This window comes from Nelusetta ayraudi, unplaced genomic scaffold (genome assembly GCF_046127955.1).
Source record: "Nelusetta ayraudi isolate G7.1 ecotype Tasmania unplaced genomic scaffold, CSIRO-AGI_Nayr_v1 ptg000011l, whole genome shotgun sequence".
NCBI classification, from domain to species: domain Eukaryota; kingdom Metazoa; phylum Chordata; class Actinopteri; order Tetraodontiformes; family Monacanthidae; genus Nelusetta; species Nelusetta ayraudi.
Genome location: NW_027466061.1, coordinates 4,863,461 through 4,890,000, shown reverse-complemented (window position 1 = coordinate 4,890,000; position 26,540 = coordinate 4,863,461). Strand labels below are relative to the sequence as shown.

At 48.1% G+C, this 26,540-nt stretch overlaps 1 protein-coding gene across 1 annotated transcript in view; it reads right to left on the bottom strand.

Annotated features, from left to right (window-relative positions):
• The window catches only part of lhfpl7 (LHFPL tetraspan subfamily member 7), a 97,841-nt gene that overhangs the window by 52,311 nt on the left and 18,990 nt on the right, over positions 1-26,540 (bottom strand). The window contains exon 2 of the mRNA XM_076020221.1: positions 16,374-16,512. Coding sequence (XP_075876336.1) covers positions 16,374-16,512 — 139 coding nt within the window. The remainder of the gene's footprint in view (positions 1-16,373; positions 16,513-26,540) is intronic.

The window sequence follows — 26,540 nt, the reverse complement described above, 5'->3', positions numbered from 1 at the left end:
CTGCAGTCACGTGACAGAGCTCAGTAACTGTAGGAACCTAGACAAGCACCGACAGGGAAACAGAGAGTGAGTCATTCCATTCCCACAACGATTGGTCGAGACACATCTGGGTTAGTGCTGGTTAGATAACTGATTGCAGCATGTGGATTTAGCGATGATTTCGTTAGCAAACCTTTTAGCTAATCATTAAAATGTTTAACAATTCAAAGGCAGGTTTCTATCATAAGTAGTGTAATTTCTGCAACAAGTCCTGGACCTAAGAAAGCGACCTGATGTTAGCCGACTGACTAGCTAGCGGACAGTGATTTCCTGAACGAATCAATAAATAAAGAGGCGGGAGGTACAGGAGTGTGCAGCGGCATCTCCAAACTGCTCTGGAAAACCACAGAAGAAGAAGAAGAAGAAGGAGTAATTACGTGCCAAAGAGAATAGCATGAATGCTGCTATATAATAGTGGAAGATTTCACAAATCTGGGGGCTATTTTTCATTAAATAAATAAATAAATAAATAAAAGTGTGGTTAATTTCTTGGATGGGACGGCAAGTTTTTCCTTGAACACAACCAAAACGACGCTCCTGGCTAGCACAATATGCTGATTAGCATGTAAATGGGAATGCTCCCCTTGCTGCTGCGCATTGTAAACACTTTGCAATATTGTCTCAATCGAAATGTGAATCACAGTTTGCTGTGGGCACAAGTTCCGCTAGAGACCAAGCATGGACCAAGCATCGGCGTCACTTTTCACTCCTACAGGAAGCCCCGAGTGTGAGAAACACACCAGGATTGGTCCAGTTTGACAGTAGGTCCCTCCCCTATGGGGCACAATGGGCACGTAACCAGGCGGGTACATGAGATAAATCCAAAGGACTGAGGCAACAGTCCATCTGCTGTGCCATGTCTGCACCCATGTGTGGCTATAATCCATCTAGCGACTAGTTAATTGCACTACTGTTCTTTGCACTACTGTACATACTGCAAACGTCAAAATCATTGTGCATTACCATATTCAGATAAATTCCATCTGTATATTTTTGCCTTTATTCTGTATATGCTGCTAGCGATATATATTATTAATCTCATACCTGCACTTTATAGAAACAGTTCAATCATCCATTTTAACTATGTAGAGTGTATATATGTATATATTATAAAATATAACGTGTATGTACTGTACATTAATATTTAAAACAAAGCACTTTGGTTGAACGCTAGCTGCATTTCATTGCTCTGTACTTTACGGGACGTTCAATGACAATAAAATTGAATCTAATCTAATCTGAAATGTACCAGACAAAGACATCACAACCCAACATCGAGCCCAGTTAATGTCTCAATGTTTTATTTTAACTATGAAAACGGGGGATGACTATCAACAGGCTCTGGCGCTTCAGTTCCCCACCGGCTCACTCGCCTCATTTGTCAGCCCTCATCACCCGGCAGTGTTTTGTTTCTCCACACCGGGACGTCAACCTGTCCTCCGGCCCAAAGTCGCGCTGAGTTATCAGCCGCTCGGAGCTGCGACGAGGACACGGAAAGTCTAAACACCCGAGCGCCCGAGGAAGGACACACTTTGTTCTGCTTCCCTCCTCTGTGTAAACGTTGTTTCAGCACTATTTAATGAGATACGCGCCTCCTGGCCATAACTTTTATATGAAAGGTTTGCTGTTTTAAGCAGCTACGGCGCTACGGAGGAGATAAGCGCCGAGCTAATCTGTAATAATTTCTGTTCCAATCTAGCGTGCGCCTCCGCCGCTTTGTTTGCCCGACGCGTTCATTTGCGCTGGCGGGGCGGAATCTGATCTGACGGTGGCGGCAGAAACATACAAAACAACAACAGCGGGAGACGCAGCCCCGCCTTCAGATCCTCCAGCAGCTCTCCGACCTGCGAGGAGGCTCGGCTGAGCTGATAACATCCCGCAACATTAACAGGCAGGGTCTTCCGTCAAAGTGGCGTTTAGTGAACATTAAATAACGTTCAGGGCTCCCCAGCGGCCACTGCACAACCAGCGGCCCGCGTGAGTAATCCGCCGATAAAGGTGATCCCGGGTTATTGGTGCTGCGCTTCCGGCCCGTCAGCCTCGGCTTGACCCCGCAGGAACCCCGCAAGAACCCCGCAAGAACCCCGCAGGAACCCCGCACGCCCGCTGGGGAAGGGAAATGAACAAGCGGACACACGGCTTTAATCTGCTGGGCTCTCGCAACAGGGACCGTTGTCCCATCAGTCCTACCCCCTCCCAAGACTCACACACACACACACACACACACACACACACACAGACTACCCCCCTCTCCAAGCCCTGCCTGTGAACTTGAACTGTAATCAGAGGGGTGATGGAGGTGGAGACGGACGGAGAGGACAGATCTCTCCGTCTCCCCCATCCTCTCTGTCATCAGTGTGTGTGTGTGTGTGTGTGTGTGTGTGTGTGTGTGTGTGTGTGTGTGTGTGTGCGTGTGCACTGTAACAGATTAGATCACAAGCTGAAGAGTGTTGACCCCCATCAGCAGATCAATCTGCCCAACTCACACAGCACACATCAATTAGGAGGGAAGTGTGTGTGTGTGTGTGTGTGTGTGTGTGTGTGTGTGCGTGCGTGCGTGTGTGTGTGTGTGTGTGTAATATTTCTTCTATCTGACATCAAGTGACTGTCAGCTGCTCAGGAAGACAAAGAAAACAAAACATGTTCGCGTAACAGCTCAATTTTCAATCACAAGTTTACTTATGATTATAAATCATCCCTGTGAGTTTATTTGGAAATAGAATGGATTAGATTAGATTAGATTAGATTAGATTAGATTAGATTCAATGTTATTGTCATTGCACATGTCACAAAAAAGATCAACAAAATACAGAAGTGCTTAGTGGTGAATTAAATATTGTATCACAGCAGCAAAAGTGCCTCAATGTCATGTTGGGCAAGTGACAGATTAAAACAGCAAGAAAATAATTAGGATATAAAACCTTTGGCTTGATCAAATCAATTCGGTACAAGGTGAACATTTGCACAAACACAGAACTCGAGAATCAAGTGTCTGATCCCCCCCTCCCCCCCCTTTTTTTTTTAAAGAAAAGAACTGCCTGCGCTGTTCAGTAACACTCAAATGTAATTGCTTTGTTGTTGTTCTTGCGTCGCGAGCTGCTTGATTGACACCGAGGGCGTGAAAGCACTTCCACGCTACCAGTCGCCGCACACAAACCTCCTCCACGCACCCAGTCCACTCTGCGAGGCGGCGGCTGGTTTTGCTTTCGGTAAAACATCCACGCGCGCGGCTGACACGCGCTGCCGATCGAAGCCGCGGAGCAAGTGGATCAGCAGGTGAGAAAGCCGAGGCCGGATTTAATTACACACGCCATCGATTGACCTGGCGGAGCAGCAGCGCCGCAGCCTCAACTGTCTGCCAGCCACGCCTTCAAGGCGGGACGCTCACTCACTCGCCCCAAGTGTCTTCAAGACGTTTGATCTCCAGCAGGGGCCGACAATGGGGGTGAGACCTTGTTTCTCTGTCCTCAACCTTCAATATATGGTGGTATGTGTGCAGCGCATCAGAACACACACACACACACACACACACACACCACACGCACACACACACACACACCACACAAACACACACACAGTTCCCGGCTTTCTTTCACCGGTTCGGTTGGTTGTGATCTGCGATGGCGGCCTCGTAGTCGGGATGACAGCAGGTGCTGCTTTGATCCCGACACGTCCTGCAACCACATCAGCTCCGTGTCAGCGAATCAAGGACGTCCCGCAACCACCTGATTCACCAGATGGAGCGTTTCCCAGAATCCACCACGTTGGTTTTTACACGTCTATGGCGTTGAGGAAAGAGCACTTTAAAAAAGAAAATAATGGTTGGACTGGTTGGAATGGTGGCTGATTCAGAGAGGACTCTTGGAAGGTGATTGGTTGAACACTAACTAGCCGGGACACTTCAACCAGGCAGCTCCAGCTATTGTTGCCCTGTGATGAGCAGTGATTTTAAATGAAACTCTTGTCAAAGCCAGGAGGGAGAGACTTCAACAGCACTCTTTGTTCTTCCTATTGGAATGTGTCTGGCGGCTTCCATGCTTTATCTCTTCACCAGCTGCTGCACTCACAGCAGCACCCAGTCTCCCTTCGTCCTGCCGTCTCTCCTGGGAGTTTAGTCCGAGTGAAAGTGCTTCGGATCGGGGCCTGGCTACGCCAACGTCCAAGACTGCGTAGCTGAAATCTCAGCGGACCAGCAGCATTGCGAGGTTGGCGGCGAAACTGAAGCAGAGGCAGGTGCAAAACAAGTGTTTCTCCCCTGTAGATGATCCAGAACAGAGAGAATGCCGCCACACTGTCCACACCTGCAAAGATCTGATTTAGCTGCGACGTTTAACTCTGCGGCTTCCAACAGGTCAACCAACCCAAACGCTGTAGCAAAAATAAATCAGATCTTGGTGTTCCCACCCCGATCTCCCCTGTATACGCAATTCAAAAAAATCTGACAATTAAGCCCCAATTCCACTGGCCAAAAAACATGTTTTTTTTTTGCAAATAATCGGCATTTGGTGGCGGTGAAATCTGCTCACCGAGCCGCGCTGTCACGCGACAAAACAGGTCAAACAACTCGGCAAGCGACCCGGGTCAGAATCGGCTCCGATCGGCTCCGCACCAATCGGCTTACGATGGAATCGGGAAACCCGGGTCAACACCACCATTTTTACCTGCTGCACGACAGTGCGGCTCGGTGAGCAGATTCCACCGCCACCAAATGCCGATTATTTTCAAAAAAACACCACGTTTTTTTGGCCAGTGGAATTGGGGCTATAGAGCACAGATCAATGCACAAAGCGAAGCTTTTCTCTTCAGTCCAGCTTTGTATCCTGCTGGCTAAACTTCCCTTTTAAGAACTTAAGCTGGGTGTGGATCAACAGCAGAGCAGGGGTCTCTCCGCCCACTTGCTCCTCCACATCCTCTGGAGATCTGCAACTGATATCTGCTCTAATCTGACTCACTGCCACTGAGCTCTCAGGCCCTCTTTGCACTTGGTCACTTGTAACTGTTTTGGGGGATTGGATCACGAGAACGGATCTCGCAGCATCTGTTCGCACTAACATTATTAGACGTATTAACATGCGTCTCGAGCGTGCCATTTGTGATCGCATCACACCCCTCCTCCCCCCCCCCCCCCCCCCCCGCCGAACCTATGCAAATGCAACATGCGTCATTTCCGTTTTTAACGACTGGGGGCAGTAAAGCGCAAAACCACGGCGAGTTTTACATGACAGCGAATAAGAATCAACTTCCTGTTTGCGGACAATATCAAGTCTCTGGTTTTAATTCTACTGCAGCTCGTATGGATCCGAACGAGGAGTAACGACTGGTGGGACAGAGTGGTGACGACTTTATTTTCGGATCAACAGTGGCTGGCAAATTTTCGGATGCAACGCCGCACATTTAATCACAAATGTGGGAAACTGCGACCGCTGCTCCACTGACAACATACGCTAATGCGGAATGAAATTTATTAGCATGCTAATACACGAGTCTAACAAAAATGATTTGTTTTGGCTTCTTGTTTGTAACTTTATAATGACGACGCCGGGAAGTGGGGCGCCGACCAAGTACGTACACGGGAGAGGTGAGTGGAGTAGGCGGTCCTTAATGTGGACTGAGCTCGCATTGCGTTCGCACGTCCGTGACGAATGCGATTTTATGCGAAGCGACTACCAAAACCACCTCCCGAGGTGGTTTTGGTAGTCGGATGTCAAAATGGATTTGGACTGTTTGCACTTGGTTACTTTGTGTGTTTTTTGCCGATCGGAATACGAAAAACGCATGAAATGACCAAGTGCAAACAGGGCCTCAGTGTCTGGCCGCACTGCTGCTGCTGCTGCTGCTGCTGCTGCCACTGCCGCTGCTTCTGCCACTGCTGCTGTTGCCGCTGCTGCTACTGCTGCTTCTGCCACTGCTGCTGCCACTGCTGCTGCTGCCACTGCTGCTGCTGCTGCTGCTGCTGCTGCCACTGCTGCTGCCACTGCTGCTGCTGCCACTGCTGCTGCTGCTGCTTCTGCCACTGCTGCTGCTGCTGCTGTTGCCGCTGCTGCTGCTGCTGCTTTTGCCACTGCTGCTGCTGCCGCTGCTGCCACTGCTGCTGCCACTGCTGCTGCTGCTGCTGCTGCCACTGCTGCTGCTGCCGCTGCTGCCGCTGCTGCCACCGCTGCTTCTGCCATTGCTGCTGCTGCCGCTGCTGCCACTGCTGCTGCTGCTGCTTCTGCCACTGCTGCTGCCGCCGCTGCTGCCGCTGCTTCTGCCACTGCTGCTGCTGCCGCTGCTGCCGCTGCTGCTGCTGCTGCTTCTGCCACTGCTGCTGCTGCCGCTGCTTCTGCCATTGCTGCTGCTGCTGCTGCTGCCACTGCTGCTGCTGCTGCTTCTGCCACTGCTGCTGCTGCTTCTGCCACTGCTGCTGCTGCTGCTGCTGCTGCTGCTTCTGCCACTGCTGCTGCTGCTTCTGCCACTGCTGCTGCCGCCGCTGCTGCCACTGCTTCTGCCACTGCTGCTGCTGCCACTGCTGCTGCTGCTTCTGCCACTGCTGCTGCTGCCACTGCTGCCGCTGCTTCTGCCACTGCTGCTGCCGCCGCTGCTGCCGCTGCTTCTGCCATTGCTGCTGCTGCCGCTGCTGCCACTGCTGCTGCTGCTGCTTCTGCCACTGCTGCTGCCGCCACTGCTGCCGCCGCTGCTGCTGCCGCTGCTTTTGCCACTGCTGCTGCTGCCGCTGCTTCTGCCACTGCTGCTGCCGCTGCTGCCACTGCTGCTGCTGCTGCTGCCATTGCTGCTGCTGCCGCTGCTTCTGCCACTGCTGCTGCCGCTGCTGCCATTGCTGCTGCTGCCGCTGCTGCCACTGCTGCTGCTGCTGCTTCTGCCACTGCTGCCACCGCTGCTGCCGCTGCTTCTGCCACTGCTGCTGCCGCCGCTGCTGCCGCTGCTTCTGCCACTGCTGCTGCTGCTGCTTCTGCCACTGCTGCTGCTGCTTCTGCCACTGCTGCCACCGCTGCTGCCGCTGCTTCTGCCACTGCTGCCGCTGCTGCCGCTGCTTCTGCCACTGCTGCTGCTGCCGCTGCTGACATCCTTGTGAGAAAATATTCCCTCTGCTGTGCTCTCAGCCTCTGCTGCAGGCACATGAAAGCCCAGATCTGTGCTGTTCTTTCCTTTTCATGTTTTTCCGACCAACGACTTTCAAAAAAAGAAAGAAAAAAAGTGGTCCCTGCTTCTCAAAGAGTAGATAACTTTTTTGGCATAACAACTAGGAAATTTGTGACAGCTGGCCTTCAGAGGAACATTTTTTGGAATATTTAACTAAATGGAACTTATTTAAAATAATAATAATAAAAAACTTTTTTTATGAAACTTTTTGAGAAATCAGGAGTAAAGCTTTGACAAAATTTGGCGTTATAATTGCAATGGATGTTGAATGATATTTCTTCACTTTACCCAAACAGAATTAAAAAAAGAGAGCTATCTACTTAGAATGGCAGAGTGTTCATCCAACCACCTTCTAAGCCGTTTTCCAAGGGGCCTCATCTTCCAAAAATATCTTTAGGGCTTTTTACCAGATAGAAACGTGAAATAAGTCCAGTGCACTCTGGAAACATTTCCTTTGGTGTTCCTGAAATGTGCTTTACGTGTTACTCAGCCCGCCGCACTTTGGCGAGCAGCCCCTTGACAAATTCTGCGGGCGGCACTTTTAAGTCACTTAGCGCAACTGCGGCGCTAATTTTGTTCAGCGTAAAGACGAATGGCATCAAAAAACACGTGCAGAGCCGGAGCTGCGAGCTAAATCAATCGACAGCCGGCGGGAAAAACGCTCAAACCTTTTTTTCATATCCTTTTACAAAGGCTCGCTACAAACATCGCAGATGGCGCACAAAAAAACCCCCGAGAAACACAACAGCAAACAAGCGCTCAGTCATGGCGGCGAGCTGGAGAGAAGCCTTGCAGGTGGATCAATCACTGCGCAGTTGAAGAGGATTTTAAAAGCTGGAGTGAAGACACACGGACGCTTTGTGTGTTTGCAGCAGCTTCAGACACAACAATGAGTCACTCTGCTCACTGCTGCTGCTGCTGCTGCTGCTGCTGCTGCATCAGACGGACGCTAGCGGGAATTCCTGGGAGATGAGTTGTGTTTCATTGCGACCGAGTGAAAGTGTGAGCGGAGCCCAGGACGACTGAAGCCAACATCAAGGCAGCGGGTCCACAAAGGGGCTGAGAACTTTGCAGCGGCGCCATCTAGTCTCAGAACCAGATCTCAGATCAGCAACCGCCTTGTTATTCAGCGGCCGCTGAGATTAAAGGAAAGTGTTGAGAGAAACGCAGCGTTAAAACAGAGAAGAAGAAGCACCTTCCAAGCCCCACGGAGAGATATTGAACAGCAGCGTTGCTCCATCGAGCGGCAGCCTCGGGTTTTTTCCGCACCGAGAGTCAAAAGTCGAAAGCAAAGGATGCGGCTTCATCATCTCTGTTCTGAGTGGTGAAATGAAGAAAATAAAAGCAAAGAGGCCTTCAAGAGGTGTAGGGCTCATGCAATATGCATGGCTCCCAGGTCTCCGGCTGAGTGCGCGTGCTATTGCTGGGGCATTTATGGCAGAACGACAGCAAGGAAGGGAGGAAAGGAAGGAAGGAAGGAAGAGAGGGAGGGAGGAAGAGAGGTAGGGCGGGAGGGAGGGAGGGAGAAAAGGAATGAGGGAAGAAGGACGAAAGGGCGGCGGGGAAGGAAGAAAGGGAGGGAGAGAAGGCGGGAGGAAGGAAAGAAGGAAGGAAGGAAGGAAGGAAGGAAGGAAGGAAGGAAGGAAGGAAGGAAGGAAGCAAGGAAGCAAGGAGGGGGGGCAGAGCAGACAGGGATGGAATGAGAAATTCAAATTGTGTTCTGGAACCCGCAACAGTTCCAACACAAATAAACAAAGTCATTGGAGAGGAGGAAACGTTAAAAAAAGGCAAATAAAAACGAGTGAAAAATCAACACCACATGGAGTTCAAGCAGGCCACTGGGAAGTGGTGGAGCGCTGCAGAGGCAGAGATAATCAAGAAGCTCCAGCGTGCACTGAAGACGAAGAAAGGTTAATTAATAGAGTGCGAATTCTAATACCACAGGGGAAAAAAAGTGACTCGCAGACTTTTTTTGCTTCGGCACTTTTGATGAGGACAAAAAATAATAATAATGAAAAAAAGAAGAAAGAGAAGACGACAATCAAAGCCCAGCGCAGGCTTTTCAAGAGCGACGTGAACGAGAGATTCAGAGGAGAGCGTTGATCTCCGACGAGCCGCCTCGACGCAGCGGGAGTAAAAGTTCAGCCCCGATGACGCCGCAGCTCTAATTGAGTGCTGGAACCAATTACTGACGGCTTCTGCGGCCGACCAATCAGTTAGCCGGCAGCGCCACCTAATTACAACAGTTTTAACCAGCGATTAGAGTCGAGCACACGCAATTACGCAGGCACGCAGGGGCGCCGCGTGTACACGCTAGGCTTTGATTCATGGGAACATTAAGACCCCGTTTATGCATTTGGGTGCGTTTGCCATGATGAGAAATGCTGTAATAAAGCCGCATGCATATTAATAGACGCATTAACTTGTTTATAATGTGCGAAGCCCCGTCAACAGCAAACACTAATAATTTCTATTTCTACCCGTGCGTGTGTGCGTGCATGTGTGTGTGTGTGTGTGCTTGCACTTGTGTCTGTGTGTGTGTGTGTGTGTGTGTATGTGTGTGTGTATGTGTGTGTGGCGCAAAGGGCAACAATGGCGGGATGTGACCAACCTTATTAGCGGCTGGCGCGACGTCTCAATGTGACCGGCGACTGTACAGCGAGTGACAAGCGCGGCGAAACGCTGTGACAGGCGAGGCTCAGCTGTCGGAGCAGCAGCAGCAGCAGCAGCAGCAGCAGCAGCAGCAGCAGCAGCAGCAGGCGCAGGTGAAGAGGTCACGGCGTCACCGCACATCCAGAACTCTGCCAGGTCAGGCAGAGGGGTCGCTTATATTTAATCTGAAATCATCAGGTCTCATCTCGCATCTCCCAGCCAACCTCCACTGGAAAGTGTCTGTGGACCGGCTAGGCTATCGTTAGCTAATCTGACAGGGCTGCTTGAACCTGGCGCGCGAGACCTCCCTGTTTTCTGTTTCCTGTCCAGTGAGCTCTTCTAATAAAGACGCATGAGGTAAATCAACTCATCTGTCAAGTCGGACGACACAACAAAAAGACAGACTTCCGCAGACTTCCGCAGTGAACTGGCTCCCACTAAAAAAAAAAAAACTTCCCTTCTGAGTTGAGGCATGCAGCATGATGAAACGGGATGAAAGAAACGTCGGCGGCGGAGAGAAAAGACTGGGAAAAAAATGTTTGCTGTGCTGTATTGACTTTGATGCGAAAGGGTAAAAAAAAAAAAAAAAATCAAACTTCTGAAGTGGGACGAAGGAGTAGCAGGTCAGGGGAAGGAGCGAGGAGATGCCCGGCGCTCGCTCTGACACAAAACAGCATAAGAAAGGAGAAGGATGCAGCCTGGAGGGCGGAGCGGCACTGATGGAAGAATCTCTGAGCAGGATGTTTGACCCGAAGCTGCTCCCGTCACGCAGAGAGCCGGAGGGACGGACAGGAACGGCGGAGCTGTTTAGAGCCTGGAGGAAGCCGGGAGGAGGAGTTCAGAAGTGGCAGAGGTGTAATAAAACAAGCCCTGGGTGAGGCTCAAAGCTGAGCCGCTGTGCTCCAACTCCAAAAAACTGAAACTAACTTTCAATCTTCCTCCGCGCCGCGATGAAAAAGGAACAACTGGCGCTGAGTGAAATATAATTGTCGGAAGGGACGCGTCCTGCCGGCGGAGGCTGACGTTTTAATCCGGGGGAAATGCATTCGTCCGCGTCGGGAGGTTGTGATTGACAGCTGGCACAGGTACCATATGGGCTCCTGCGGCGGGAAGCGAAATAACACAGCAGGTGTTTTGATCAAAGCCGCCTCTGATTTTTCATCGCCGCGCTTGGAAGGAAGGATATCTGCATAGCGGCTCCGCCCGAGGGAACGCTGACGCAGCGGGCCGGGCTTCCTCGGCATCAGCACAATGAAAGTGGCTGCCAACGTCCATTGCGCAATAGACAGCGTTTCTCTCCCCAAGCAGCTGGGGGTCGGGGTGGAAATACCGAGAGGCTGTGATGGCGAGGCTGATAAGAAGGTAATGTTTCAGAGGGGAATCTTCAAAGTGGAATATTCGCCGGGGTTGGATGGAGTTCAGCTGCAAGTTAGAAACATTTCTTCATAGCCAAAATGTGGCCCGCTAAGCAAGCACTAAGGTGCCCTCGCACTCCATTCTGCTGTAGGTGCAAGATCAGTTCTATTAGTGCTGGAAGCGGCAGAAAGGTACAGTCTTGATTTTAAGTCACTGCTGTTGCTGAAACTAGTCAAATAATCTGCAGCTAATAGAAATGGGCTCTCGATCGCTGAAGGGGAATGGAAGATCACAGCCCATGCTAGCGACATGCTAGCTGTGAGCCTGGATGACAGCGGCCATGTTAACAACTGCCCATAGATACAGCTGCACATTATAACTTCTCTTAAGGTTAACCTGTTTTTGAAGTAGCTTGTCAATGAGTGAACCCACGTGCACCAAATGTAGAATGTCTCATTTAATCATAGGATACATTTCACATGACATCTTTGAGAAGAAGAAGAAGAAGAAGAAGAAGAAGAAGAAGAAGAAGAAGAAGAAGAAGAAGAAGAAGAAGAAGAAGAAGGTGCATCCTGATCAGTTTTTTTTCCTGATCAACGCTAGTTTTAACCACCCAGCACTTTGGTCTTTGCAGCTCCGTACTTTGATCACAAGTAAAGCCCACCTGTGCCTTCAACCTCTCTACCCTCAAAGGCAGCTGATTGGGCTGATCGCATGCTGACCAGGGAAAGACATTTCAGATTTCAGACTCCAGGTGCCTCACAGAGCTACAACAGCAGCATTTGGACTCTTTGCGATCGATCCCATGGGCAGCTGTGAAAAGGTCAGAAAACATAAATTAAGATTATACACCTTAAATTCTAATTTCTAAATTCTAATTTTTAATTATTTATGTGTTCCAATGATTAATTCTAATACTTGACTTAATTTTTGAGAACCCCTGCATATTATCTATGTATGTATATTTTTCAAGCTCTTGTAGGCTTGTTGCAGCACGTGCAGGTTTTTCAGGCTGCAGGATTTAAATAAGACATTAACACTAATGAGCTATCGATTGCAAGAAAATTTTTAGCCGGCTTACTCTGTGGAACTAATTTCTTATTTATGATCCCAGTGTAAAAAAAAGTTTAGACTTTCTCAAAAGTGTGCGGAGAAACCGACATAAAGCGTGCGTGTTAAATTGCAGCAATCCCTGGAGCGGACGGCTTGTTTATGTTTCTGCTCTAGTTTGAAAAGTAGCCCGACAGTGCTGCACCACTCAGAGCTCGCTGGTTCTTTCATTTCATCCCTCACCCCAACAAAAAAACAACACAAATAACGAAGACGTGTCTTTGTAGTCAAAAAAAAAGGTTCATTTTCCTTTCAAGAGAGAAGAAAACGCTCGGCTTCAGGCAGAATCCCTTTCAAGTCCTCAACCCGAGCCGCTCCTTAAAAAAATAAAAAAATAAAAAGAGCTGTAAAACTACTGACTTCGAGCCAAATCAATAAAACCAGAAAATAAAAGGTGATCAACAGGGGGAAGTGTGATCTCCTGCATACTTATTTCTCTTTTAAACGTGAGCGCATCACGTCGACTGAGTCTGTATGTTAATGCGGCTGTAACCCTGCAGGCAGAAGCGCTTACATTAAGTGTTGCGCTGAAAGTGCTCATACGGATACAAGATGCTGAAATTAAAATGAAATGTGGCGCTGAAAGAGCCGAAAGAGTGGGCAGAAATCACGATAAAAACAGCTTATTATTATTATTATTATTATTATTATTATTATTATTATTATTATTATTATTATTATTATTATTATTGTTATTATTTATGTTATTATTAATAGTTGCGGGGGTCTGCTGGAGCCTATCCCAGCTGTCATAGGGCGAAGACAGAGTGATACCCTGGACAAGATGCCAGTTCATCGCAGGGCCACATAGAGACCAACAACCATTTGCACTCACTCACACACCTACAATCAATTTAGAGTGTTCAATTCACCTCACATGCATGTTATTGGACTGTGGGAGGAAGCTGGAGAACCCGGAGAGAACCCACGCAGACACAGGGAGAACATGCAAACTCCACACAGAAAGGCCCCACGCCCGGAATCGAACCAACAACCTTCTTGCTGTGAGTCAGTGATGTATCACAGTGTCAAAGAGAAAAGAAATAAACACTTGAATTACCAGAGGAAAAGCGTGATGTGCCTTTAATGTGCAGCCAATCAGAAAGCAGTCAAGCAACTTGTGCTTCTGTTTTTATGTCTTTTAATTCTGTATACAGACACATGCATGCACATGCACGCACGCACACACACACACACACACACACACACACACACACACAAACGCACGCCACCGAGAGGCACAGAGAGCCGTCCAATCCGAGGCATCCTGACCGCTAGAGAACGGGCCGATGAAATATGCATGCCAAAGCTCCTCCACCCTCCACACAGAGATGTTCCGCCTACCTCTCTCACAGCGTAAAACATTGATGGCGCTGCTCAATGGCGGCGGTGGCGGCTACTGAACCACTTGATGGAGCGCTGTGCTTCAGCAGCGGCGGGTTAGCAAGTTCACGTCTAATTCTGGACCTCACCATGGGACCGCAGGGGGCCTGTGCAGGAGCTGGACAGTTTTATCGGTAGGGGGGAAAAAAAATGTTTTTCATGGTTCAGCTACACTCTCACGCTGTGGATGTGCAAGCGTGTGTTTATAGGGCAGGACACGACAGCACGGGCATCATGTCAGGTCAACATGGGACATTCCAGGGATGCGCCTCGTCTTCCTCCTCCTCCCTCTTCTTCAGTGGTCCTTGGTTAGAAAGTAGGTTAGACTATGGAAAATGCTATTTTTAGCTAAATAGAGTTTTTCAACTCTCCCTCACAGTTTTACCTTCGCTTTACATTTGAACCAGGACATGAGAAGCTAACACCATCACTGCCATATGCTGTGCACATCTTACAGAATCATAGTAAAATCCCGCGACGATGATTCAACTGGAAAATGATGCTGGAAGCGAGACAGAGCCGAGCTTCTCTCTAAAGACCGATAGCGCTTGCAACTCCATGACGACTCCTAATGATGGAGACATTTTGCCAATAAACAGTGAAGCCACAACATTTCAGTGTGAGAGAGGTCACACCAGTGGTCCCCATTCCCGCCGTCAGTCATCCAAGCGCACTCAAAACTTTCACTCAGAGTCCCGGAGGAAGTTTTTGCGAGCAAAACGTCTTTGCTTTTGTCGAGATATTCTTTTGATTTTTCTCCTCCTTGTGACTTTCAACTTTTCCAAGTGCTTTTAGTGAGTACTTTTCAAACGCATGCATTCCCACAGACACACACACACACACTGCTTCAGCTGTCAGACACACTGTAGAAAAAAAAGAAAAGAAAAAAAGGAGCATCACTTCTGTCTGAAGAGGCAACGTTGACAAGCAGCCTCTTATCAGCAGTTCATTTCTTCCCATCAGCTGAAAAATAAATAAATAAATAAATCTGTCCCGCAGAAGCATCAGCGATACTGAACGTGCACCGCAAGGATAACCAGCGTTTTCATTCCACGCGTTTCAGTACGTCAGCCCATCCTCTGCGGCGCACAAACACACACACACACATACACACACACACTTCCCCTGCTGGGAAGACAAGCTCTCCTCTGATCTGCCCTCCTCTCTGTGAAATCTCCCTCCATCCCGACAAGAGCCGACCTGGAAGCGGGACAAAGGGCCGACTGCCCGCTTCCTCACCGTCATCTAGCAAAGTCGGACGCTCCGAGACAACACGGCCAGGTGGCTCTGTTGCACAGAGAAGGATTAAACCGCATTGAGCTACACGCTCACACACACACGCACGATCACACAAATTCGCAGGAGACCCCGGCGCTGTGGCTCGGAAACAGCGGCAGCATTGATCTGATGCTGGAGAGGTGTGACAGCGTCCCTGCGAGCCATCAGCAGCACTTTAAACGCACCATTAGCCGCCAAAGCTAACGGATCCATTGCTAAAGATTTAACCTGCCCGGTTAATTGCGCCCACTTAAACGCAACATTCAAGTGAGCTGCTCGATGTTTTCAAGGATGGGGGCGACGAGGCTGCACGACAACAATTAAAGGTACAGTGTGTCCAATTGTTAAGGAAGCCAGTCTGACAGGGCCCTGTCAGTGCAAGATGGCAGCTAACCATAAAGAGACACCGTTAGATTTTGTCCTGATGTCTGTCTCTATAGTTTTATTAGCAGACAAGAAAATGCATTTTGTTGTTGTTGGGCGACACGGTGGTGCAACGGTTAGCACTGTACAAGAAGGCCTGGGGCCTTTCTATGTGGAGTTTGCATGTTCTCCCTGTGTCTGCGTGGGTTCTCTCCAGGTTCTCAGGCTTCCTCCCACACTCCAAAAACATGCACGAGGCCAATTGGAAACTAAATGTGGCCCTGCAATGAACTGGCGACTTGTCCTGGGTGTCACCCTGCCTTCACCCTATGACATCTGGGATAGACTCCAGCGGACCCCTGCAGCCCTGAGCGCAGAAACAAGGGGGTATTGAAAAAGGATTGGTGGACGGATGGATGGGTGGACGGATGGATGGATAGGCGGATGGATGCTGTGTTGCCCTTTTATCGTGCAGGACAGAAGCAACTCAAATCACTGCTAACAGACCCGGCGACGCGGTTGGGAGGTTTGCGACCCAGTGCCTGACAGCAAATACAAACAGAGGACTTTATCCACACGTTACCAAACAACTGGAAACATTTTTTCCCCCAACAGCCATTGAAATGCTCCGCTGCTGGTGTGCATCAGCGTGAAGTCCAGCACTGAGCGACGCTCCAAGCCTTTTCCTCTGGCCTTTTAACCCCCCACCGAGCTCTGACTCGTCCCAGCCTGGTGTTTCCAGACCCGACGAGCTTCCCGTTCTGGGTTTTGCATTGAACCAGCGAACTCGGTAGAAGGAGGAATAACCGATCCTGCAGGTACCACGCAGACTCCTGTTGCCTAGCAGCCGCCGGCCTCCACTCGCTCCTTATTGTCCATTTCTTACGTTGTGACGGACAATGAAGTCAGTTTCGCTTGTGTTTCCCACTCCCACGAGAGAGCCCCCCCACCCCCGCCCCCAAACTACAGAGGTTTTGTGCAAAAAAAAAGAAGGCTAACTTAGCCTGTCACATGCACTGCGTGTTAGCGTTTGTGCGGACGTGCGTACAGACCTGCAGCCATCTGCATGTAGCCCGCCAGGGTGCAGACCCTCCTCTCACATCCTCCACTGGGCAGGAAGATGGTGATGATGGCCAACAGGGAGCTGACAGCCAGCAGAGCGCAGCCTCCGGAACAGAGCACCGCGCTGGTCTGAGAGAAACACAGAGAAATGGCGTTTTGTTAGTCAGCAGACATCTGTGCGCTTGCATCAGCTGGCGTGCCGGAGGGCGAATCCACGGCAATGTCCCACGCGTCCATCTGGAAAAGCAGCCTAGAGATTGTGGTTTTTAAAAAATGAAATAAATAAAAAAGGAAAACAGGGCCTGTTCAATTAAAGCTGAAGGCTAATTGTGTGAACATTTAAAGTGGTGCAATCAGAGTTTTTACTGTAGTTGAACCAGTTCTAACAGTAGTAAGCTTTCTTTTTGGTTTTTTTGGTTATTGCCTGCTGCACAACTTGCCAATAAGTTTTGCTAAAACCAATCGGGGTGAGAGAAAAGCTGAAAACTTTCCTCGCTCTTCTTTTAATGAAAAAACATTGTCAAGTTCTGAATAAACAAAGAAACTTCCATCATCCACGCTGCAGTCACAGGCATTTACAAGCTTCCAATATTGTTTTAAAGATTCAGGTGAGAGATCTCTGGCGGTGGATCTGTCAGATTTCTGGCTTGAAATTTCCATTTTTGGGCTACAGATGCTCAACAGGAGGCGGCGCAACGGCTGCCAACAACAGGAAGCAGATTCTTGGTCCCAGAAAAGCTGAGTCATTCGTCATGTCCTCAAACCAAAGTGGCCCCTTTTTAATATTCTGGCTCCAGAGTTCAGCGTCACCGTTCCTCTCAGATGCACTAGTCTGTGTTTTGCTCCGGTCCAATTGTGTAATCTCACTGTGTGCACGTTAACCCCCCGCCCCCTCCGACCCGGCTGGAAAAAACAGCAATCCAAGGCCAAACAACAGGCCTGCGTCCCTTCTCATTACACCTTCACTAAATCACGCAAAGCACGTCGCAAACTGGGGAAACAAGACGGAGGCAGGACACACACACACACACACACACACACACACACACACACACACACACACACACAGGCTTGTTATTCCTGAGTGTAGAGCTCCTGAGGCAAAGGTAAGCCTTTCTCTCAGCTGTAAGGGACCTGGTTGTGCACACCTTTCTTGTTTTTTCATCACACCACAGTGAAACACTTTAGATTTTTAAAAATCTCATTGAAACAAAAATTGCAAAGTGATTGTATTCCTGCTGACTGATGCCATCCAGCAAAAAGATGTTTTCTCCTCTCACACCAAGTCTTTCCAAGAAGCACGGCAGCGGATGTGCCATATTTTAGCAGATTTATGTCCGTAGTAAAATTACTGTCTGTGGAGTTTTATTGTCTCCCTCAGACAATCTCTCTGTTTGAGACTTTTCCTTGACTTCTGAATGCAATATTTTCCTCACTGCAGCCCGGAAGTCTTCATGAAAAGGTGAATTCCGCTTTCAAGTTCAACATTGATTTTTCCCCCAAATCATTTACAATACTTGAAGATATCTCAGTCTTCAAAGTCCATCAACAAATATGATATTGTGTCAGGTGACTTTTGACCTGCAGATGCCATGAAAGTGCTCTGCGACACATGCTTTTTTACAAGACACCGTTAGCTCATGCTAGCACAGAAGCTTTGGCCCAGTCCAAGTTGTTTTCCTGATCATAGTTTCAGTTTGTGCCATTCCAGCGTGAACGGACAAGCACCAACTGACTTCACACACGCTAATCAATACGTTGAACTGCCACCTCGTTCTGCAAAGACCCATGGGGAAAGGATTCCGTGGCAGGTGTGGAAGCTAAACCCTTCTGTACATTAGACTCTCAGTGAGAATGCGGGTGTGCATGTGTGTGTTATTGGACAGTTGTTGTCGTTGTTTTTATCTGCACAACCTCTCAACGTGAATCTGCAGCCTCAGTGGCATGTCGTCAGATCCTCCAAGACATAGGTGCTGTCACGGTCGTGCAGCCAGGAGGCAGTTAGCATGCAGGGGGCGGTGGGAGGAGGAGAAAGGGAAATATTCAGCGTGTGCGATCCCCATGAGGTTGACATGAATGGAGGGCGGCTGGAAGCAGAGCGAGTTCCGTGACTGGCAAAACATTCAGTTTAATGACTCTGAGTGTTTGGCAGGCAGGAGGAGAGTCAGGCTGCGGAGTGTGTGAGTGCTGCCTGTGAGGTTGGCGGCAACGACGACGACGACGACGATGAAGACGACAGCGGCGACGATGATGATTACCCTGCTGACCTTTACCTGTGATGGTCTGGTCAGTGCAGGCTCCCCACATGCTTAAACAGCAGCTGCGTGGGTGGAAACATGTGCGAGGGCACCTTGGCTACAGCCTGAATGTGTGTGTGCGTCTGTGAGCATGTGTGTGTGTGTGTGTGTGTGTGTGTGTGTGTGTGTGTAGCACTTGTGCAGAATATTGACAACCCTTCCAGGAACCTGATTTCTTCCTGCTGTTTTAGTCATTATGATTGAGCGCAGTGTTGATTTTTCAAAGTGTGAAATGACTGGTGTCAAGTTTTTCTGTTTTGTGAAAAGAAGTGGGCTACCTGCTAATGGAGTCTACCATTCTACAACTTCTTTCAGCTTTTAGATAAAGTGACACACAACACAAGCTGAAGTCAATATCAGCAGGGGACAAATCCTGAAGTCTGACAACTACAAAGTTAGTCAGTTCCTAACTTCCAATCAGCCTTTGCGACATGAAAACGTTTGGTGTACACTTTTTTTTATTACTTGACTTCATCAACAGTGTCAGTATGTGTTTGATCAAGTTTCCGTGTTACTAATAATAAAGGTAATAAAGGGTTTACCTTAGATTTACAGAGCAAATTCATAATAGGCTATACACTATTAGGTAATTGCATGTTTTATAACTCCCATTAAACTCGTTGACAACAAAAGAGATAAAAGGTCTAATAGCAGTAATATCAAAGTTAAATGCACTTTATTAATCAAAGAGAAAAACACCTGGGGCAATGCTTTTATGTGCAAGTGCAGATATGGATCAACTCAAAGCTGATCTGAGATGGAAAACAGTTCAGCACCAGGGACAGCGGCTACACATGCAGCCCTGCGGCTGTGCATAACGCAAGTCTCAGACGGTTTCAACTGATTTATAAGGCAGGGTGTAAGGTCACTGCTAACTACTAAACTACATGGTAGACAGGCTAGGTGTAGGAGGAGCCTAATGTGGGTATGAAAAAAGTGGTCTGAGGGAAGACCACCTGTTTGACTAAAGCATTTCCAGGACCAAGCAACACGCCTGAATTATAATAGAGAACATAAAAATAACTGCCATGGCCTTTGAATTGTTTGGTTCGTACGTAGTGAAGCAGTAAAGTTCTCCATTTGTAGCATCTTATTGCATCGCTGCTACGCCAGTATGAAGCCTCATTAGGGTGGAAAAGGGCAGGAATCTGAAGGAAATAAATTGAGGAATGTGATTCATAAGTCAATGTCACATGTGATAGATTGCTGTCACTGCAGTAATGATGCAAAGCCACGCCTCCTGACCAGCTGATCGGTCACATGCTCTCTGATAGGTTGGGTTGTTGAAACTCAACCATTCCTGGCTACTCTGCTGCTCTGTACGAGTTTTGCAGTTCCAACGCCTCCACCGCCTCCACCTGTGGGCTCTATCATTATCATCTGCTACAAGGGTGGTGGGGTGGGGCTCTGCTGTTCATTCCCTGTGAAGTCCATCAAACAGATCATTTTCAGGGACTGAATAAATCGAGGAAGATTCTGACGCCAAACTGACTAATTCCATCCTCTGTTTCAGCAAATACATATCAGGCCTGATAGAGAGACTGGATTCAGCTCAGAGTTGTCCGACTGAGCTGGGTGGATGACAGTGAACATCACCACAGGTGTGAATCAGCCGTGAGAGCACCTGTGCGGCAACGTGACGCACAAAGCGAGAAGCCCCGGTGTTTCATTCCACTGTTCTGACAAACAGTGGTGTAATTGTTTGTTCTGTCGCACTGACAGAAGCTGCTCTCATACAACAACCAGCAACGCAACCCGTAAAGACACGGCAGCCGTGAGAACCTCTCCTTCTGCAGGAACTTGCTTATCTGGCTTCTTCTTTTTGTGTCGAGCCAAGGCGACGAGAGGAACAGCGAAAACCACAGCAGCAGCTGCACTTGCAGATGCAGGAAAAGTCATTAACTTCAGCGCTCTTTTGTTCCTCCCCCGTCTCCTGCCACAATCATATTCATGAATGCAAAGGAACGTCTTTGTTTTTTTTTTTTTATCCTTTTCTATTTTTTTTCCACCCCCTCGCTGCTGCTTGATCTTGGCGGCCTCCCAGAGCGCGACGCACCTTCTCGCGCCGCACTGTTCTCAATTCACTGTGACACATTAAAGGTGCATCACGTCTCGTGGAGTGGTGCCGAGCTTCAGGTGGGGGAGGGGGGCAACGCGCTCGACAAACAATGAGGGACACAAGTTGAGTAGTCAGGCGATTAGAGAGCCTAATTAGGAGCGCTGTGACAGTTTGGGAGGGCTGGTGGGGGGGTCCTGCAGTTTTGCAAAGGCTAATGGGAATCTTACTCAACTAAGTTAAAGCCACATGGCTGTCGAAGTGACAATAAATTGGAAATGTTTATGCATGTAAGCGGAGGAATCCGGCCGCCTTTTGTGCTTGCCGCCCGCTGTTTAAGTGGCTCTATTGTCCCCACGCACGCAATAATAGATTCACAGGCGTGACATTTTCTGTTCGCCCCTGGAGGCTAACAAAGGTTAACAACGCGTTATTCCTACAACATCTCAATTAACTGCTCTCCAATTAATCAGCTCTCAACACTGTGTCTCTTCTAATAATGGAAACTCGCGGCCCATTTCTGCAAGTTCACGACGCAAACCGCTCCCACCGTACAGACAATGGCCCGCGGAAACACAATCAGCCTTTTTCACACACACACACACACACACACACACACACACATCCCTCGAACGTAACCACGGTGGCTCGCAACACAAGTTGATTTAGCAGAAAATGAGCTTCTGCCAGTAGTTGTCCTCTCAGTGATGCGCCTTCAATTGATTTTAATTACGTGTTAATAAAATTGCAGCTGCAACAGCTGCGGAGGAATGTAGAGGTTGGAAAGAGCAACAAACTGCAGACGGGGGAAGAACAGGTGTTGAACAGATTTTCCATGAAGTGAGGCATGGTCTCAGAGGTCCCATAATATAATCATTTCCAGGTAATTATTTTGTATCCCAAACCTTGAATGGGGCAGCCCCATATCAACAATTATGTGAAAGACATCTAAAAATACTGTGGAAACAGTTGAATTAGCACTCCTATTAGCACTGTCATTAGCACATTAACTAGCATTGCTTACGAAGGACAAAGTGGTCTCAGAGGAAGGAACCTTCATCCCAGGTATCGGCGAGGTATCACTGCCCTTTGTCACATCAGTAATGGCTCATTTGCACAACTTTTAGTGCACATTTTCTGAATAATAGAGCAAGCTAATGAAGTAAAGGGCAGATTCTTCCTCACTTCTGTGGCATTTACAGGATAGACACACATAATGTTGCAAGGCAGCATAAAAAGGGTTTCGCTTCATGTGCAGCCTATACTGTAACTCATGATAAGTTCAGGGTGGCAAATTAGAAAAGAGATCACAACATACAGACAGTCCAGGCTGAAGCCTTTGTCAACCCTCTGGTGGTCTAACTGGCCTTGTGAAGCTGTTCATACCTCCAGGGCACCTAAGACCTCATGCGGACCAGCTGGCTCCACCACACAGGACCAGCATTGGTATCTCCCAATAAATCCTAGATATCCAGAGTCGGCAGTAGACCAGAAATCACACCAGAAGAAAACACAGCAGAAAACAACCCTTTATCAGTCGCTTTGACTTGTCAGTTGAGCGTCTGTGGCCATTTCCTCCATTTCCAATTACACTAAAGAAGTCGGGGATTACACTGCACGGCCCAATGAAGTTTCATTGTCCTCTCAATAGGCACTTACAAGATGGACACGGTATGTGTCATTAAAGGCACTCAGCCTTTTTAAAGCCTGGACAGAATGGTTAAGTGTGCTGGCACAGCCCGTTAAAAACGGAGGATTTCTCTCTTTTTTCCATTTTTTTTACCCGTTTTTTTTTATTTGTGAAACACTCGGCGCCCACTCTTGACAGAAATAACCCCCAGCGTTTCACCGTCCGAGGACTCCACTTGGCGGGAGGCGAGATGGGAGCCTGGCGGATCCGCCGATAAGCAGGCAGGAGGAGCTCGCCACACACACAGCCAGAGTGTTTGTGTGAGTGAGCGTGTGTGCGAGTGTGTGTGCACATCGCGCTGGCGTAGGTTTTTTTAAGGTAGTCCAGGTTGGGTCGCTGCTGCCTGACCTAAAAGGAGTTCAGCGGGACTATGGGAGGGCGACAGGAAACACGCAGCGGTCCCACTTGAACACCGCCGAGGTCTCTCCTCGCCTTTAAAGTCACATAGCAAAGACCAGCTGTCCGCTGGACTTTCTTCCATCTTCTGTTTGTATTTTCCCTTCAGTCTCTCCCGTAAGTTCATCATCTTCCAGAGGAGCCTTAATAACCCAGCGAGAGCACTCAGGCAAAAAACACTCTGCGCCATCTCTAAATTAATGTGCTGAATAATACATCTGTCTCTCTCATTGATCCTCACTGGCACGGCTAAGTGTGTGCGCGCGTGCGCGGGCGGCCTCTCCTCTGAGCGGCTGACGAAGCCGCTTGTGCAGAGTTGGACGCGAGATGGAGAGGAGATGAGGGAGAGAGAGAGAGAGAGAGAGAGAGAGAGGGGGAGAGAGAGGGGGGGGCGGAGATTAATCACCTGACAAGTGGATGGAGTGTCCATTTGTGCCTCGGGGACAGGCTGCAGATAGGATGTGACATTCAGGAGCACTTAGGAGGACACGAGGAGCTCTTCCCACTGCGCCACACACATACACACACACATACACACACACACACACACGCCAACCACATATACACGCACGGCCCATGTTGGCACACAAACGCGTTTACTTTTAGAAGCCACTTCCTGCGTCTCCACGGGTCCGAGAAGGAGAGAGATACTGAGATAATGTAGAAATATTCATAGATATAGATAATGAAGATTTATTCTATTCTATTCCATTCTAGATCAGAGCGCACGGAGGACGACGCTGGAATTTCAGCGCATCATACATTTCAATGCATACAGTTATTGACATTAAATATATTTACGGGACAGCTTTTCACACTTTATCACATTCTGAAATCAGACTATTTAGAGCTGCAGTCAGCATTATGACCACTAAGGTAGGATGCTGCTGCAAGCCGGATGCTAGGCTAGCGGTTATTATGCCATGTGAATCTCATGCCAGCCCATTCCTGGTCTAAAAACAATATGTTTTTATGTCTTTGGCCATATTTCCCATTGCTACAAGGTCCTTGTTGTTCCATGCAAATCACTCTGAAAGAGTCTGTTGCAGCAGAAAGAAACTGTTGTGAAATAATTTGTGACAACGCGCACTGAGAGTTCACTTTGCACCCACTGGACAGCGATGACAACTAGATTTGATTATGTTGCACACTTGAACCAACACTTTCTCTCTTCAGGTGGTCGCTGGAACTAAAGTACATCACAGCTGAGCTGAAGGAGAGCAAAGACAGTGTGAATACTGCATTTCTTTCTGTGTATTTCAGGTTCACAAACTGCCTTGTTAGTTAAAAAAAAATGCATATTGTGTTAGATTTGAAGGCAGACGAAGGCAGACAAAGGCGAGAGTGTGATTTGTGCGTCTGCTGAGATGCTCTGGAGCTCTGGTTACTCTCAGTGAGAGTTGTGAGACTCTCTTTATATCATTTTGTGCCTCCAGCGTGACTTTGAAATCTGCTCTCCAGGAACATGAGAGCAGCCACTCTGACAAAGACTCGTTTTCTGGTGTCCACACTGCGAACGCTGCCGGTCGTCGGTGTGGAGGACACTTCTCCAGCACACAGCCCTGCAGTCACTGAGTTCAGAGGTCTAACAACTCAATAATACTACAAACACAACCCCAGCAGTGGTGTGTTGCTCCAGCGAGTCACAGCCACAAGTGACTTGCAGTAATTCCAGAATCTTCCCAAAGACTTTACAACTTTAAATTTGTTTCTGAAAAGATTTGCCGCATAGGCACAAGAGGTCAAGTTCCAGCATCGTTGTCATTATGTAGCGCGAGATGTGAGGAATTTTTATCGGGGTAATGACATTAAATTGAATAATTCAAAAGTGTGAGACTTGAATAATTTAAAAGTCAGCGCTCTAAAGGACATACTTTGACATTTCAGTAAATTTCTGGGTGGAAAAAGGCTTTAAAAGGTTCTTTATTAAGCACAGCATGGTTTTTTTTCTGTTAGCCTCATATTTGTTCTCATGTTGTCGGCCACATTCAACTGAACATATTACATAAAAAAAGTCACCAAAAAAAGTTTTGTTGATAATATGATAAATATTTACACTGCATTATACCAAATTGTGTTACCACGAATCCTTTACGCGTATGTCCCTCTTTATCTATAACTGTATATATGTATTTATGTGTGTGCAAAGACATCTTATCTGTCTTTTAAAGGAAACCAAAACACGGATGACTGTAAAAAAAAAAAAAAAAAAGAACATAAATAAACTTCCAGTTTCCTCCCCTGCTGCCAAGTCATGCTTTAATGTGGTGTCGAGTCCCTGCTATCATGTTAAATAAAAACAGAGAGGGAATCTCCCCCACAGTTACACAGTTACACACACACACACACACACACACACACACACACACACACACACACACACACACTGACAGCCAGGCTTAAATGAAATGAATGAAATGGATGAAAAGCAGCTCATGTCCTGGTTCACGGGGTAATTTCCAATACTTTTACAGCAGCTCTACAGCCGAGGAGACGGTGATGGAGCCATGGCAGCGAGTGGTGCACAATGGAGCCTGGAGAATACACATCGATTTAGGAGATGAAAACACCACACACTGCTCCTGAGTTTATGGAGCCCTCCTGTTGAGACCGATAGGAATTGAGTAAAGACAGGAAGAAAAGAACTGTCCTCCACGTTCGCACGGTACTACGACTTGCACCACAACATCACTCAAAGTTGTTGTTTTTTTTCCTTTGCAGCCTTTCTGTGGTCACTTTCCAAATTGGAGCAAAGCACGGGGCTTGGAAGGCCACAAACACACAGCACACTGTGTAGCTCTCCATGAACCGCGACCACAAATTGCAAAATCACAAAACGTGACGGCAAAGAACAACATATTACTGGACGCAGCTGAAATGCAACACACAACACTGTATAGTTGCAAGTTGTTGGTAAACTGAAGCAAATAGTACATCATCAATAGTACACCAGGGAAGTGGGGAAGCCAGGTGGGATAAGTAACAGAAAAAAATGAAATAATATTACTTTAAAGCAGCTCTAGGTAACTTTTCGACCATAAAATTATGATTCCAAACTCAGTAAAGCGGTAGATAAACAATTAATAGGATCAACGGTGCCGCCTCAGCAGCGAGAGGGGGTTTGTGCCGGCTGTAACTGCACTGCGTAACTTTCAAGCGCGACCCGACGAACCACTTTATGGCAACGTCACACGTTTATTTAGAGGCAGTCTTACATACAACTATTACAAATACATAAGATTGTAAAATGACGGAATGGAACCCAATAAGTAACCTTGATGAAAGACGAAGTAATGAAAGTGTTGAATGTTTGCTACGACGTTATTGTCGTAGCAAACTCGTAGCAAGCTCAAGTTACCTAGAGCTGCTTTAAAAAAAAACTACATCCACAACAAAAATCCTCTTCTTCCATAAAGAAACTGAAAACTCAAATGATCTGACTGCTCTTTAACAGCAGGGAGGCTGGCCATAGAAAATGAATAATTTTCCAGTCAATAAACTGACATGTGGAGTGCAAGTCGGTAAAGGCTGTAAAACTGCAGGTGAGCCGGAGCCGAGCTCGCAGCCTTCCAGCTAAAGCTTGGCCCCGGTCCAGTCCACAGCTGTCTCCAGGCTGGGGTCGCGACCCCACCACCTGCCCAAACACGTGCAGACAGACGAGGCTTTGCATCCACACAGCAGACTGAAGTAAATCCAAATGATGGCTGATCAATGAGCC